This window comes from Colobus angolensis, unplaced genomic scaffold, assembly GCF_000951035.1.
Source record: "Colobus angolensis palliatus isolate OR3802 unplaced genomic scaffold, Cang.pa_1.0 Scaffold66, whole genome shotgun sequence".
NCBI lineage: Eukaryota > Metazoa > Chordata > Mammalia > Primates > Cercopithecidae > Colobus > Colobus angolensis.
The window spans coordinates 967560-984049 of NW_012120265.1; the positions used below are offsets into that span (position 1 = coordinate 967560).

The 16490-nt window shown below is 53.4% G+C and overlaps 1 protein-coding gene across 1 annotated transcript in view; it reads left to right on the forward strand.

Annotated features, from left to right (window-relative positions):
• The first annotated feature begins 670 nt into the window (after positions 1 to 670).
• MYO9B (myosin IXB) overlaps positions 671 to 16490 on the forward strand; it is a 119482-nt gene continuing 103662 nt past the window's right edge. Inside the window, exon 1 of the mRNA XM_011925897.1 lies at positions 671 to 1566. Within this exon, the coding sequence (XP_011781287.1) occupies positions 727 to 1566 (840 nt within the window). The 5' untranslated portion in view covers positions 671 to 726. The remainder of the gene's footprint in view (positions 1567 to 16490) is intronic.

A 16490-nucleotide genomic window follows, 5' to 3' on the forward strand; every position in this document is an offset into this window, starting at 1 on the left:
GAGATGAGGTCAGGAAGGATGTGGGCTGGGAAGGGCATAGCAGAAAGAGGGTCACGGCTGTTGGGCTTCAGAGTTGAAAGGCTGCCTCTGGATGGGGTGGGATGGGGGCTGGGATGGAGCAAACTCGGGGAAGGGTCAGGTCTTGGGGGTTGTCTGATGATGTCACTTGTAAAAGCCACTCTCAAAATTTTCTTTTTTTAAGTGACAGAGTCTCTCTCTGTCACCCAGGCTGGAGTATGGCTGGTATAATCACAGCTCACTGCAACCTCGATCTCCTGGGTTCAAGTGATCCTCCCACCTCAGCCTCCCGAGGAGCTGGGACCACAGTTGAGCACCACCATGTCTTTATTTTTTGTAGAGATGGGGTCTCGCTATGTTGCCCAGGCTGGTCTCAAACTCCTGGCCTCAAGCAGTCCTCCCACCTTGGCCTCCCAAAGTTTTGGGATTATAAGCATGAGCCGCTGCATGAGCCTAAGGTCATGTTGAAGGACAAACAGACCCTCACGGGATGCTGTGACTGGTTGCCTCTGGCTTTTTGGGTGAACCTAGTTGGGTGGGGAACTCCAGCATTGGGTCAGGTGCTATCTGCCCAGGAGTGGGACTCCACATGCCCCTTAAACTTCCCCTCCCACCTCTCTGACTGTGCCTGGCTCTGATCTCCCTTCCAGCTCCAGGACACGCGCGCCCCGAGCCTGGGAGGCATGCTGAAGCCAGGCGGCTGGCAGGATGAGTGTGAAAGAGGCTGGCAGCTCGGGCCGCCGGGAGCAGACGGCCTACCACCTGCACATCTACCCCCAGCTGTCCACCACGGAGAGCCAGGCCTCGTGCCGCGTGACCGCCACCAAGGACAGCACCACCTCGGACGTCATCAAGGACGCCATCGCCAGCTTGCGGCTGGATGGCACCAAATGCTACGTGCTGGTGGAAGTCAAAGAGTCGGGCGGCGAGGAATGGGTGCTGGACGCCAACGACTCGCCTGTGCACCGGGTGCTGCTGTGGCCCCGGCGGGCGCAGGACGAGCACCCACAGGAGGATGGCTACTACTTCCTGCTGCAGGAGCGCAATGCAGACGGGACCATCAAGTACGTGCACATGCAGCTGGTGGCGCAGGCCACGGCCACCCGACGCCTAGTGGAGCGTGGCCTCCTGCCACGGCAGCAGGCGGACTTTGATGACCTGTGTAACCTCCCCGAGCTGACCGAGGGCAACCTCCTGAAGAACCTCAAGCACCGCTTCCTTCAACAAAAGATCTACACGTATGCGGGGAGCATCCTGGTGGCTATCAACCCCTTTAAGTTCCTGCCCATCTACAACCCCAAGTACGTGAAGATGTATGAGAACCAGCAGCTGGGCAAGCTGGAGCCGCACGTCTTTGCGCTGGCCGACGTGGCCTACTACACCATGCTCAGGAAGCGCGTGAACCAGTGCATCGTGATCTCGGGCGAGAGTGGCTCTGGCAAGACCCAGAGCACCAACTTCCTTATCCATTGCCTCACCGCCCTCAGCCAGAAGGGCTATGCCAGCGGCGTCGAGAGGACCATCCTGGGTGCTGGCCCTGTGCTGGAGGTGAGTGGGGAAGCTGGTTGGTCTGTGGGAGGGGGCCTTTGTTTGGAAAATGGGGGTTTTGAGCCAAGCGCGGTGGCTCACGTCTGTAATCCCAGTACTTTGGGAGGCTGAGGTGGGAGGATCGCTTGAGCTCAGGAGTTCAAGATCAGCCTGGGCAACATAGCAAGACCTTCTCTCTACAAAAAAAATGATTAGCCAAGCAGGCATAGTAGTGCTCACTTGTAGTCCCAACTGCTCAGGAGGCTGAGGCAGGAGGATCACTTAAGCCCAGGAGTTTGAGGCTGCAGTGAGCTATGATCATGCCACTGCATTCCAGCCTGTATGACAGAGAGAGACTCCCGTCTCAAAAAAGAAAAGAAAAGAAAGAAAGAAATTTCAGGCCAGGTGTGGTTGCTCATGTCTATTATCCCAGTGGTTTTTGGGAGCCTAAGGCAAGAGGATTGCTTGAGCCCAGGAGTTCAACATCAGCCTGGGCAACATAGCAAAGCCACCTCTCTACAAAAACAAAACAAAACAAAAACAAAGATTAGCCAAGTGCGGTGGCACACATTTGTTGTCCCAGCTATTAGAGAGGCTAAGGCGGGGGGATCAATTGAGCCCATGAGTTGGAGCTGTGATTGCACCACTGCACTCCAGCCTGGGCAACAGAAAGAGACCCTGCCTCTAAAGAGAGAAAAAGTGGAGGTTTTCTGATTGTTGTTATTATTCAGGTACTGTGAGTCCAACTGGTCAGGATGCAACTGCCTTTGGAAAGAGAGTTTGTTACTCACAGTTCTCTATAGAAGAGGGTGCAATGCCATGGAAGGCCACAGGGGGAAGCACTGGGACACGTCAGGAGTCTGAGGGAGAGAGGGAAAAAGGGTGCGGAGAGAGGCAGGAAACTTTATTGTGATTTTCATGCATCGGAATGTGCTAGGCACAGTAAGCTGGCTTAGGATTGGCTTGTTTGAATTATTTCAATGGGCTCTGGGGCATTGGGGCTGCCCCTTATTGTCAGGTGCCAGGGCCTGGGGTGATGAGAGCGGGGATAGTGGGCTGGAGTGTGAGAGCCCCACAGAGAAGGTGGCTGGGGTGTAGGCTCTGGACTAGTTGGTTTGCATATGGAAGGCAAGTCCTGAACCATCTCTAGGAATTGGCTAGAACCAGTCTAGGAATTGGGAAGGGCCATCTCTCTGGGGTCAGCCAGGCCCCAGATGTCAGAACATCAAAAATACAGAAAATAAAAAGTCACTGAGTGCGGTGGCTCATGCCTGTAATCCCAGCACTTTGGGAGGCTGAGGCAGGTGGATCACCTGAGGTGAGGACTTTGAGACCAGCCTGGCCAACATGATGAAACCTTGTTTCTACTAAAAATATAAAAATTAGCTGGGCATGGTGGTGCGTGCCTGTAATCCCAGCTACTCGGGAGGCTGAGGCAGGAGAATCACCTGAACCCAGGAGGCAGAGGCTGCAGTGAGCCAAGATCGCACCACTGCACTCCAGCCTGGGTGACAGAGCAAAACTCTGTCTCAAAAAAAAAAAAAAAACAAAAAACAAAAAAAGGTCACAGTTAATACACATTTGGCTTCCAGATCATGGCCATTCCTTCTCAAGGTGCCTGAAAGAGAAGGCTGGCGCATTCAAACCAGTTTGAGGAGTGCTTCATAATGGGGCATTTCTAGGGGCACCGGCAGGGTGGAAGGAAGCCAGCAAGGCATACGGCAGGCCTGGGGGTTAAGGGGATGGCGAGGCATTGTCACAGAGTGGACAAGGGGAGGGGGCCACCTGGTTTCGCTGTAGAGGCAGCAGAGAAGGGACCAACCCAAGTTCTCATGCCTCATGCCCTCTGCCCGCTGTTCAGTGCCCTGATCAGCCAAACCCCACGGGAGCCCTCTGTGTGCTGCTGTGGGTGAGTCTTGTGGCCACAGGGCTGCAGAAGTGACCACACAGCACCCATCATTCTAAGGGTTTTAGGACGAGGTGCATCCGCATGTCTCAGAACAACACAACCATCGTCACCTGGTGAGGGCCGGGGGCAGCGTGTGGCCTCCAGGGGTCTGCACCTCTGGGTGTGGGGTCTGCCTTTTTTTCATTTTTATTTTTTATTTTTTGTGGAGATGGGGGTGTCTCACTGTTTTGCCCAGGCTGGTCTCGGAACTCCTGGACGCCAATGATCCTACCACCTTGGCCTCCCAATGTGCTGGGATTATAGGCGTGAGCCACCGCACCCAGCCCTGCTTTCTAAAAAAAAAAAAAACAAAAAAACAGACTTTAGTTGTTTTACAGCAGTTTTAGGTTTATAGAAATACCGAGCAGATAGTGCAGAGAGTTCCCATGTACCCCTCCCACCCCCAGGTTCTCGCGTTATTTATATTTTGCATTAGCGTGATGTGTCGGTTGCAACTGATTAAATCCACATTGATACTGTTATTGACTAACGGCTCTAGTTTCCATTAGGGTTGTTGGTGTTGCAAGTTCTTTGAGTTTGGACAAAAGTATAATGAATGTATCCCCCGTTGGAGTGTCACTGAGTAGTGTCACTGCCCTAAAATTCCTCCATGCTTCCCCTGTTCATCCCTCCGTAATCTTTGGCAGCCATGGCTCTTCTGACTGCCTTCATAGTTCTGTCTTTTCCTGGCTGTCTGTAGTTGGAGTCCCAGTGTACAGGCTTTTCAGACTGGCTTCTTCCACTTCACAATGTGCATTTAAGGTTCCTCCATGTCGGTCCGGCGCAGTGGCTTACGTAATCCCAGTGCATTGAGAGGCCGAGGCAGGAGGATCATTTGAGCCCAGGAGTTCCAGATCAGCCTAGGCAAATAACAAGACCCCGTCTCTACAAAAAAAAAAAAAAAAAAAAAAAATATATATATATATATATATATATATATATATATGTATATACACACACACAAAAATTAGCCAGGTATGGTGCTGTGTGCCTGTGGTCCCACCTACTTGGGAGTCTGAGGCAGGAGAATCACCTGAGCCCGGAAGGTTGAGGCTGCAGTGAGCCAATGTCCGGCCACTACACTGCAGCCTAAGTGGCAGAGTGAGACCCTGTCCCCCTCCAAAAAAGGGGGAGGGGAGATTCCTCCATGTCTTTTTGTGGCTTGAGAGCTCATTTCTTTTGCTGAATTGTAGCCCATTATATGAATATGTCAGTTTCTTCACACATAGGATCCTGAGAGCCCCTTCAGTGGAGAGAGGGAGTTGGGGGCAGGGTCAGACCCTACCCTCCCTGGAGCCTTGACCTCTGGCCTCTTGTTAGTCCCCACAATGAGGGTTGCCATGCAGATTTTACTGAAATCACATCTAAGCAGTGCCTACGGAATACATTTCAGTTCCTCTTCCTCTCTGAGGTCATCAGCAAGACATTAATTGGGGTCATACAACTTAGCCCTGGTCCGACATATGTAGCCTATTTCTGTTTTCTCCTGTACAAGTAACACAGAGATTCATTGTCATTGTTTACATCAGCTTTCAATAAAACCACTGAGCAATTTCACCATAGAATGTCCATTTTCTTTCTGTTCTTTCTGTTCTTTTCTTATCCTTTCCTTTTCCCTTTCCTTTCCTTTCCTTTTTCCTTTCCTTTCCTTTCCGTCTCTCTCTATTACCTAGGCTGGAGTACAGTGGCACAATCGTCACTCACCACAGCCTGGAACTTCTGGGCTCCAGCGATCCTTCCACCCGAGCCACCCAAGTACCTGGGATTACGGGTGTGCACCACCATGCCCGGATAATTTTTAAATTTTTTGTAGAGACAGAGTCTTACTACATTGCCCAGGCTGGTCTTGAACTCCTGGCTTCCAGTGATCCTCCCACCTCAGCGATTTTTAATATGGTTTGTCTTGTATGCATTACATTATAAACCCAGACCACATTATAAACCCAGACCACCCATTCATCGCTGTGTGAGCATTTGCTGTGTGGCAGACTGTGATACAGACACTGGGCTATGTGGTGGCCAAAGTCAACACAAAATTCTCCCCAGGTAGAAGAACTCAGAGAGGACTCTGGGTGACGCAGGAACTGTAGAGGTTCTCCGCAGACGTGGATGCAACCCAGCTCTGGGGTCCCGAGGCCACCCTGGCGTCATCCCAGCTCTGAGACTCAGCCACAGTGAAACTGCCAGTGGCCCCAGCGTCCTCCTACCTGGTGGCCGGGGGCTCGATGGCTCTCCAGGCCAAAACATCAGTGCCTGGCATCCACACCAGAGATAAAACAGTGACCTTGAAAATTCAGCATGTGTGGCTCACACCTGTAATCCCAGAGTCAGGAGGCTGGGAGTCAGGAGGATTGCATGAGCCTAGGAGTTCCAGACCAGCCTGGGTAACATTGCAAGACCCCATCTCTACCAAAAATTTTAAAAACTAGGCTGGGTGCAGTGGTTCATGCCTGTAATCCCAGCACTTTGGGAGGCCGAGGCAGGTGGATCACCTGAGGTAAAGAGTTCGAGATAAGCCTGGCGAACGTGGTGAAACTCCGTCTCTACTGAAAATACAAAAATTAGCCGGGTGTGGTGGCAGGCACCTATAATCCCAGCTAGTCAGGAGGCTGAGGCAGGAAAATGGCTTGAACTTGAGAGGCGGAGGTTGCAGCGAGCCAAGATCGCACCATTGTACTCCAGCCTGGGCAACAAGAGCAAAACTCCATCTCAAAAATAAAAATAAAAATAAAAAATTATGGTCCTAGCTACTCAGGAGGTTGAAGTGGGAGGATTGCTTGAGCCCGGGAGTTCAAGACTGCAATGAGCTATGATCACACCACTGCACTCCAGCCTGGGTGACAGAGCAAGACCCTGTCTCAAAAATATAAACAGCAAAAATTTAGTAGGTGAATGAACAAGAGGGTAGATCCAACGTTTACCATGTCAGACATTTTGCCAAATGGGACCAGGCAGGTGGGTGAATACCTGAGTCCCGCAGAAATGACACACCCAACCCCAAGGTTTCAACGTGGAATGGCCAGGAGGCAGGATTGCGACCTAGGTCTCAGTTCAGGGTCCATGTCCTCCCCACCAAGTTACTGCCTCCAGAGCTCCATCTCCCTAGGACCCTCCAGGGCATGTATGAGTTTCCTGTTGCTTAGGTAACAAAGTGTTAGGGGCCGGGGAGTCTCCAGCAACAGGGATTAAGACTCTCATGGTCCTGGAGGCCAAGAGTCTGAAATCAAGGTGTCCACGGGGCCACGCTCCCTCCCGGCTCTGGAGGAGCATGCTTCAGGCCTCTTCCAGCTTCTCTGGTGGCTGCAGATGTGCCCTGCCCTGTGGCCACATCACGTCACTCTCCGCCGTCAGGGGTGTTCTTCCTGTGTGTCCGTGTCTTCACATGGCTTTCTTACAACAAGGACACCACTCATGGGATGTAGGGCCCATCCTACTCCGGCATGACCTCATCCTACCTAATTGCATCTGCAAAGACCCTATTTCCAAATTAGGTCACATACAGTTTCTGGGGGTGAGGATGTGGATATAATTTTGGGGACAGGGAGCACAAGTCAGCCCACAGCATCCCCCGTAGAGTCCTAGAGTCCCACCTGGCCAGCTTCAAGTCCCACCTGGCCCCTGGCACGTCCCACTTGGTGACATCTTGTGCCTGGGTCCTCGAGGTCTGCCCCAGATCCACAATCGTCTTGGGTACCGGTAACTCCTCCCCGGATGCCAGCAAAGCTCCCTCCAGCCTCCATGCCTGCACTGTCTCCAGTATGCCTTCGACAGCCATTAGTCACCCTCCGTGAGTCAGACCCCTGGTCCTGCCAGGCCGCCCTGCTTGGGGCCTCAGCAGTGGGGGCTGGCAAGGCCGGTTTTCTCCACCGGTTCTAAGCTGCTCGAGGGTGGTGCCCACGCTGGCTTCCAAAACAGGCTTGAGCCAAATCCACGTCATGGCAATAAACGTGCTTCCTGGGGCGACTGTTTGCAAAGGGATATGATTGTCTTCGCGGAGAGCTGGATTTCTCAACCTCGGCTCTGTTGACATTCAGGGCCGGATCGTTCTCTGGGGAGGGAGTAGTCCTGTGCATTGAAGGACATTGAACAGCATCCCTGGCCTCTACCCACCAGATGCCAGGAGCACTCCCCACCCCGCAGGTGTGACAACCAGAAGTGTCCCCAGACATTTCATTGATTAGAGAGGTATTAACAAAATAGCTTCCAGGCACTGCTGATGTCTCCTGGGAATAGAACTGCTGTCTTTTGAGTTCTTCCCATAAGACCCAATCACTGTTCATTGCAGCCACTGAGCTTTTAGAAATTGTCCATGAGTTCCATCTGTTCTGTGCTAACTTAAGAGTCATTTTCTTTTTTTCTTTTTTTGAGATAGAGTCTTGCTCTGTCCCCCAGGCTGGAGTGCAGTGGCACAATCTCAGCTCACTGGAACCTCTACCTCCTGGTTAAAGTGATTCTCCTGCCTCAGCCCCCCGAGTAGCTGGGACTACAGGCGCCCACCACCATGCCTGGCTAATTTTTGCATTTTTAGTAGAGACAGGTTTCACCATGGTGGCCAAGGCTGATCTCAAACTCCTGACCTCAAGTAATCCGCCCTCCTCGGCCTCCCAAAGTGCTAGGATTACAGGCGTCAGCCACCATGCCTGGCCCCAAGAATCATTTTCTAATAAGAGGAATAATTAGCTAAATCATGCCTCAGGCCCACTGGGTATCAGGGTTTATGCTTCTTGATTTTCCTCCATCATCTCTAAGCCCTCACAGCAGCTCTGCCCATTTTAAAGATGAGGAAACCGAGCCCCAGAGAGACACGTGGATGTGCGAGTTTCCCGAGGTGTCTATACATTTTACGGGCTGGAAGTCCTCAAACAGCAGGAGTTGATTCTCTCACAGTTCTGGAGGCTGGAAGTCGGAAATCAAGGTGTGGGTAGGGCTGGGTCCTTCTGGAGGCTCTGAGGGAGAATCTGTCCCAGACCTCTCTCCCGGGTTCTGGTGGCTTCAGTCCTTGGAGCTCCTGGGCTTGTGGCCGCATTGCTCTGCCCTCTCCCTCCGTCGTCACCTGGTCTTCTCCCCTGTATGTGTCCAATCTCCCTTGCCTTTCTCTCATGGGATCACCTCATCTCAAAACGCTTATCTTCATGACGTGTGCAAAGACCTTGTTTCCAAATAAGGCCACAGTCACAGGTTCTAGGGGTCAGGACTTAGACACGTCTTTTTGGGAAGCCACAAGTCAACCCGCTACAGGTGGATTCCCCAGGCCACACTGCAGACAGCCACAGCCTAACCTGGGGTTTCAACCCGGCCTGAGCCCCGGCCCCCCGTTCAGGCTGCCTCTCTGCTGTCCCCTCTCTCGCCCAGGCTGCAGAAAGCCGGAGATCAGCACAACTCGCAGTATCGATTGGGGATTTTTTTCTCAGCTCCCCGAAAGGAGAAGTTGAGCTGTTTTGAGGTTTGGGCGCACCCCCCCACCCACACCCCCACCCCCAGCAAGGGTTGCAGCCTCGCTGTGCAATGCTGACCAAAAAACAGGAAGGGAGCACTGTGGAAAGCCGGTTCCAATCAGCTGATCTGTCCGCCACTGCAGTTAACTGTTGCCATCACCTTTCACCAAGTCAGGGGGCTGCAGAAGCCATGGGTCTCCCCGTCCTCCATGCAGCCTCTAGCCTCCCAGTGCAGGCGCCCCTCGACAGCCCAGGGGCTGCGGATAGAGCAGCCCACGGCATCGGCCATGGGGGCTCGCCGCAAAGCACACCCAGAACACGCTCCTCTCCCTTTGCCCACAGCCTCAGATCTACCAGGCACTCGCCTCGGTGCCCTTCTGAGAGCAGGCTGAGTCCAAGGGGCCAAAGGCTGGGCTTCCCTTCATCTGTCCTGAACTGTAGCAAGTGCAGCTGGCAGCATGCGTGAGGTTTTCATTCTGAAAGCAGAAATAAAATAAGGATCCTTGCTTGTCAGGCTGTTGTCCCAAGGGTCCCCAGACTCCATGGAGCCCCTGTGGCCTGGCCCACAGTGGGACACGGTGACAGTGATGGGCTGCGGGGCACAGAGGGACGCCCCCAGCTGGTGGAGCCGAGCTCACCTGAAGTCGTGCCAATCCCAGGACATTCCAGTGAGGGACTGAGGAAGGGTCCTGAACTAGCCACTGCCCTAGACCCCCCTCTTGAGGCAAAGGAACCTAGGACTCGCATCCACCTGGACCAGGTCCTGAGCTCCTCCTTAGAGGCCCCACAAACCCAGTCTCATGTTCCCCCGACTTCCCAGCCCCTCTGCCATCAACCAGGCCACTAGCTCTGTTCCCCCACCCACAGTCAGCACTGGGGCAGGTCACCCAGACCACAGTGTCATTACCCACCTCGACCTCCACCCTCAAGGACACCTGCCTGGGCCACGTCCTTTCCCCCGAGTCTGTCAGGCGAGACACAGATGGATGCCAGCCGCCACCCAGTGTTGGGGGCACCGTCTCATACGTCCTCGCCACATCCTGACGTGGACAGACTGACCCCTTCCACCTGACGTGAGGACACTGAGGTACGCGAACCACTCAGCAAGGGTGGCAGAAATAGAAAGTTCTGGAACCAGACGTATGCCAACTCTCATGCCTCTGAAGTTGAGGTTTCTGTTTAAGAGCTTATCAAGATACAATTTACCTATTTACTATTTATAAATAGATACATTTATACCTGTAGTTTATAAATATATAGATTAAATTGTATCTGCATTTTATAAATGTATAAATTATATCTGCAGTTTATAAACCTGTAAATTAAATTACATCTGCAGCCTCAAATTCCTGGCCTCAAGTGATCCTCCCACCTTAGCCTCTCAAGCAGCTGGGACTACAGGTGCGCGCCACCACACCTGGCTAATTTTTTTTATTTTTTTGTAGAGACTGGATTTTGTTATGTCAGCAAGGCTGGTCTCGAACTCCTGGCCTCAGGCAAAAGTGTGCAATTCAGTGGCATTTAGTACACTCGCAGTGGTATGCAACCGTCACCTCTATCCAGTTGCAGAATATTTCCATCACCCCAGAAGGAGACCCCATCCCCATCAGCAGTCACTCCCCAGTTCCCTCTCCCAGGCCCTGGCAACCACTAATCTGCTTCCCGTCTCTATGGATCTGCCTGTTGTGGACATTTCAGATCAATGAAATCTCTCACACTCTGTGGCCTTTTGTGTCTGGCTTCTCTCACTTGGCATCATGTTCTTGAGATTCATTCACATCATAGCATGGATCAGTGCTTCCTTCCTTTTCATGACTGCATCATATTCCACGGCCTGGATGGATGATGGACTATGGTTTGTTTCTCTGCCCACCAGTTGTATCAGCATTTCATTCCTTTGTATGGCTGGTATGTGGTTGGGATTTTCCTGGACCCCTGCCCCATCCAGGCCAACCTCCCCCATCAGTGCCCCCAACAAGAACAATGTTGGGGAGTGGGAGGATTGTCACTCACACAGAGGATCTCCTGGAGACTGTCATGAGCCCTGGGAAGGAGGAGAGCAGTCCCGTCCAGCAGGCTGCTCCGGGCGTGCTGATGGCTGGAGCCACTGACGGACACCAGATGGGACCAGGAGCAGGGGTGGGAGGAACCGAGAAGGGGGCAGGTGTGCCCAGGCACAGCAGGGACATCCATCTGCATGTCCTTTCCAGCCCATTGAGAAGCCAGTGGCCAGAGGGAGGCTGGCTGCAGGGAGCATGGCGGACGGGCTGGCTGGCAGGGACCCTGGACTCAGGCAGGAGCGTTTGCACGTGGCTGCCTGAGTGCAACAGAGAGGGAGTCCTGGGAGCAACCCCAGCCTCAGGGATGTGCCATATCTGAGGCTGACAGCTGAGGACAGACAGGTCCCAGGGGAGGAGGAGAGGGGGTCAGAGATGGCTGCAGGGGCACCGCCTGGAGGCCAGTCCTGGTGAATTTGGTTTGAAGTACTTCGTTCAAGCAGCTGACAGGGGCATCCAGGGGAGAACTGTGCACCAGCCACACAAAGACCCCACAGCCCCAGCGCTCATCAGGCCTCAGAGGCCATCCTTTTGCATGACCCAGTCAGAGAGGGGTCAGGGGCAGACAGCAAGCTGGGGCACCTCCCAGCCAGGCACTCACCCAGCCCTTGGCTATTAGCCATGCGGGGAGATGAGTTTGGCAGAAGTAGGTGTTGAGAGGGGGCATGTGGCTCCCCTCCTCATGGGGGGACATTTCAAGGATGAGATTCAGGGCATGGGCCACAGACTGGAGGAGGTTCAGGGTCAGGACGGGGCCAAGGCCTCAGAAGGCAGAAGTCACCCATGTCATGAGCAGCAAAGGGAAGCCAGCGTTTATTTGAGGAAGAGCAGTACCTGCAGTCAGCGCCCGTCTGTCCGTCGAAGGGTCCAGGAGCCCCCAGTGGCTCGGGTTGTGTCTGTGTTACGTGAATGCAGAGGTATTTGAGGCTGAGGGTCCCTGAGACCACTTGTCACTTCTCTGGGCTGAGGGAGAAGGAAGGTGGGAGCATCAGTGGGCAGCAGGGTGGGCAGGGAGCTTGGGCTCAGGAGGGTCCGGGTCAGCAACCTGGTGCACTTCAAAGGGAGATTGGAAGGCCAGTGTGTCCAGGGCTGGGTTGGGGGAGCAGGGCTAGGGTCACTGGGTGCCCGTCCTCCTCTCGGGTGGGCGCACTGCTGTGGTGGGGAAAGAGGAGGCAGAATTAGGGATCTCAGGAGTCCCCACCCTCGCCCCGCCAGCGGTCAAGACTCAGGCCAGCCCAGGCCATCCAAAAGGCTGAGCAGCGGAATGGTTATCCACGCAAACATCCGGGTCACCCATCCACACAGGCAGGCATGTGTGGGAGACAGGGTGGTACAAGAACAGAAGGAGGGGGTACAACGTGGCCCTGACCACAAGCTACCGAAGGTCCCTGAGGGGGATGAGGTGGGCACCCCGGGCACCACAGGAAGCAAGGTTAGAATCAGTCTCTGGCTGCCTCTCCTGTGTGGCCTCCCCGGGATGTTTGCACAAAGGTGAAGGGAAGCAGTTTTGGGGGTCCCTGGGTCTGCAGAGCAGCCCAGAGGAGAAAATAGGAGCTGGGGTCCGAATGCAGGGCAGGCAGGAGATGGGGCAGGGCAAACCCCACAGGCGATAAGAAAGCGGAATAAGCCATCATATGGGGTCAGTTTCAGACCTCACAGTCAGAAACCCTCGGGGACAGAGGCCAGACTTCCTGGTCCAACCCAAGTTCCCTGTTGATATGTGGGCTGGATCATTCTGTTTTGGCCAGGCCGTCCTGTGCATTGTGGCGGGCTGAGCAGCATCCTGGTCCCTGCCCACTAGATGCCCATAGCACCCCCGCCCCTAGTCCCAACAACCAGAAATGTCTCCAGATGTTGACAGGTGTTCCCTGAGGAGCAGAACTACCCCAGTTGAGAACTGCTGTTTTAGGTCAACTGGATGACAAGATAGATTTCATTGTAACAGATGTTCTCTGCCTAAATATTTTTGGATTCTTTTTTTCTTAGTAACATCGTGCCATTGGAGTTACACATCAACCCGACCATATTCGGCACCATTGTGGAGTGGTTGTTGGGGGTGGCGGGAAGCAGTTTCAGTCTGGCATTCTCCCTCATCCCTGGGGGGAGGTGACTGGTGTGCCTCCTCGTCTCTCACCCCTTGCCCACCCAGAGCCGGTCACTGCCCACCCACGGTCGGGCATGTCCTCGTGACACCAATGAAGCGGCCCTAGGTGTGTGAGGATCTGGCTTTCCAAGAGCTTGCTCTGCCAGGTGGACTGAGTCACTTCTTACAATGTTGTTTTTAAGACTTGCTCCCTATGCCAAAAACCGCAGTCTCTGATTTTAGGACTCGGCCTGCACTGAGAAGTGACATGCCCCTGCTGGGGTTTTTTGCAAAGGAATGTAATCAAAAAGGTTTGCCAGTTTTCTGATCCAGGCGAGTGCTGGTTTGTGCACCCTGGATTCTGTGGTCCTCCCTGTCCTACTGGGGTGACTTCTTGAAACCTGTGCCAGGTGCTGGCTGTGGCTCAGGTCTCCCTCCTTTAAGCATCTACCCAGCAGGAAACAAGTCAAGAACCACTGCCGGGAAACAGGATCAGCGGCCAGAGATTCCCCACTTTGGCAGAACCATGACACGTTTCCTTATCGCTTTTCGTTCCCCCAGCGGCTTTTCCGCTTTTTGTTTGTTTGTTTGTTTTTCCGGTAATATGACACTTAGTCTTTTTAGTGTCTTTTCATCTTTTTTAACTTTAAAAAAAAATTTTTTAGGGACAGGGTCTGGCCCTGTCACCCAAACTGAGGTGCAGTGGTGCAATCATAGTTCACTGCAGCCTCAACCTCCTAGGCTCAAGTGAGCCTCCTGCCTCAGCCTCCCAATTAGCTGGGACTACAGCCACGTGCCACCATGCCATCAAGGTTTCATTTCTTTTGGTATCTACCAGGGGTTGGCAAACTACAGCCCATGAGTTAAATCTGCCAGTGCCTATCTCTACAAATAAAGTTTTACTGGTGCATAACCACGCCCATGCATTTACATATCATCCCTGGCGTCTTTGGCACCGTGAGTGCAGAGCCGAGTAATTGCACCCGAGACACTGCATGGCCCACAAAGCTGAAAATATTTACTACCTGGCCCCTTATATGAATTTTTTCTCCTTGGTCCACCCCTAGTACATCCACCACTTTGTAGAATGTTCCAGAACCCCATAAAGGTGACCATTTCACAGATGTCTTTTTTTTTTTTTTTTTGAGATGGAGTCTTGCTTGGTCGCCCAGGCTGGAGTTCAATGGTGTAATCTTGGCTCACTGAAACCTACACCTCCCGGGTTCAAGCAATTCTACTTCAGCCTCCTGAGTAGTTGGTATTACAGGAGCCCACCACCATGCCTGGCTAATTTTTGTATTTTTAGTAGAGACAGAGTTTCACCGTGTTGGCCTGGCTGGTCCCAAACTCCTGACCTCAAGTGATCCACCCACCTCAGCCCCCACAAAGTGCTGGGATTACAGGTGTGAGCCACCGCACCCGGCCCCCAGGTGTCTTCTTATCTTCTGCTTAGCTCCCCCTTCCCAAATGTAATGAAACCAGCTTCCCATCCTGGATCCAGACAGCCCAGATCACCAACTGGAATCTCCACATTTGTATCTGTGCCATAGGCATACATACGTATTCATAAACGTCCACTTCCCCACACAGAGTCATAAAGCAATTTGGGGAGTCAGGAAAGGAGGACACAGAGAGAGATGTCCTACAGGGTTCGGCACAGCTAACTCACTCTGTCTCTCTGCCCCTCAGGCAGCTGGGAGTAATTGTACAGCCCATGCATTTGGGACCTGGCTGAGGCTGGCAGGAGCTGTGCAGGGTTCCCTCCTTGCCTTGAACCGCCTCACAGGCTGAACACCAGCAGGCCCCATCTCTCGGAGGGTTTCCGGCTGCCTCCTGGGCTCTGAGATCACATGCATCCTGCCTGCAGGGTGCACAACCTGCCAGGGACACGGTGGGAAGAGGATCATGGAACCCATGGGCCCAGAGTCACCTAGCAGGACCCTGTCATCCTCCTGGTCTCTCACACCAGCCCCCTTCCTCACTGTAGCTGACACGGCCTGACCAGAGGTACATGCCCAAGGCCACAAACCCCCCAGGAGGAAGCTGGCATCTTGGGTGTCAGAAGTATGATGAGGAACCAGAGGGTGTACTGGAGCTTGCAGTTGGGAGATAATTAAGCCAGAGGGCCACCTCTTTAAGGGAGAGTGAATTACGGCACAAGGACAGGCAAACCGGAGTCGGGTGGCCGGGAACGAGGCAGTGGTCAGTGTGACCCGGCAGCATTCCCCGCTCCGGTGCCTTTTCCTCACCTCTGGAGACAAACCAACAGGCCGGGGTGTTCCCCCCACAGAGCACAGAGAGCAGCGGGAGCTGTGAGGGGCAGCCTGGGTGGGAAAGAGGGAACGGAGGGAGGGCTACAGACCTGAGAGAGGCCTCTCCAAGCTGAAAAGTGGGGCACATCAGAGCCAAAGGTGTCTTTGGTGGGTATGGAGAGGGTGGGGTTGCCCTACAGCTGAGTGCTGAGGCCCATGGCACCACCAGGGAGGGTGGAGGTTGCCTTGACCCCCAGGCGGAAAGGGCACCCCACCCCCACCCCCAAATCCCCAGGTACTCCCTTGGCCTCCTTTCTGTGCCCTGCCACATAAAACAGCACAGCCCTGATGTTTAGAATGATCTAAGGCTATTTTAGACAAAAGGGGAAGTTATATTTTGGGGAATGCTGCATCTAAGAGAAGAGTAAAATTACGGGGTATATTTTAAGCGCCATAAAAAGGTCTCCTTGGAATTTGGAGAAAGTTGATTAAAAGCTGAAGCGTAAGGTCTGGGACACCCCTGCCGCAGCCCCGCCTTCCCTGAATGTTCTGGGGGTTTTACTGTTCCGGGGTTATGGAGACAGGAGACCCATCTGTCTTTCCGCGATGTGTGCCTCAATGTTTGGAGCGGGAGTGTGAGCAGGCATCAATCAGCCACAGGGCCTGGCCGCTGATTTGTTTCCTAGTGATTATCCGGGATAGATCCGATTTCTGCAGGCCCTGCCCTGGGCAGCTCAGTCCCCAATGTCACAGTGCAGTTGCCACCTACAGTTTCCTTCTGTGTGACTTGGCCACAGCAAGCCAGAACCAGCTCCTAAAACCAGCCCCCTCGAGACCCCCATTCCCGAAAGTGCCCAGAGGCTGCTTGGCGTCTTCTGCTCAGCTGCTGACCGGCCCTGTGACCCCGACACGTGGTTCCTCCTGGGTAAAGGAGAGAAAGGGGTGACTTAGCTGTGATCAAACACCAGCACCCAACACCTTCCCTAGAGGGGGTTCTCTGTAAATCCCGGATGGTATCATCACTTCTTTAAGGAAGAGTGAATTACGGCCACCTGTGCCTTTGTCAGTGTCATTATAGTATTCTCGGCCCGGTGCCCATCTCTATATTTTTAATTTTTTTTTTTTTTTTTTTTTTTATTAAGCGTTGTGTTCCCATCCAAGACCTATTAA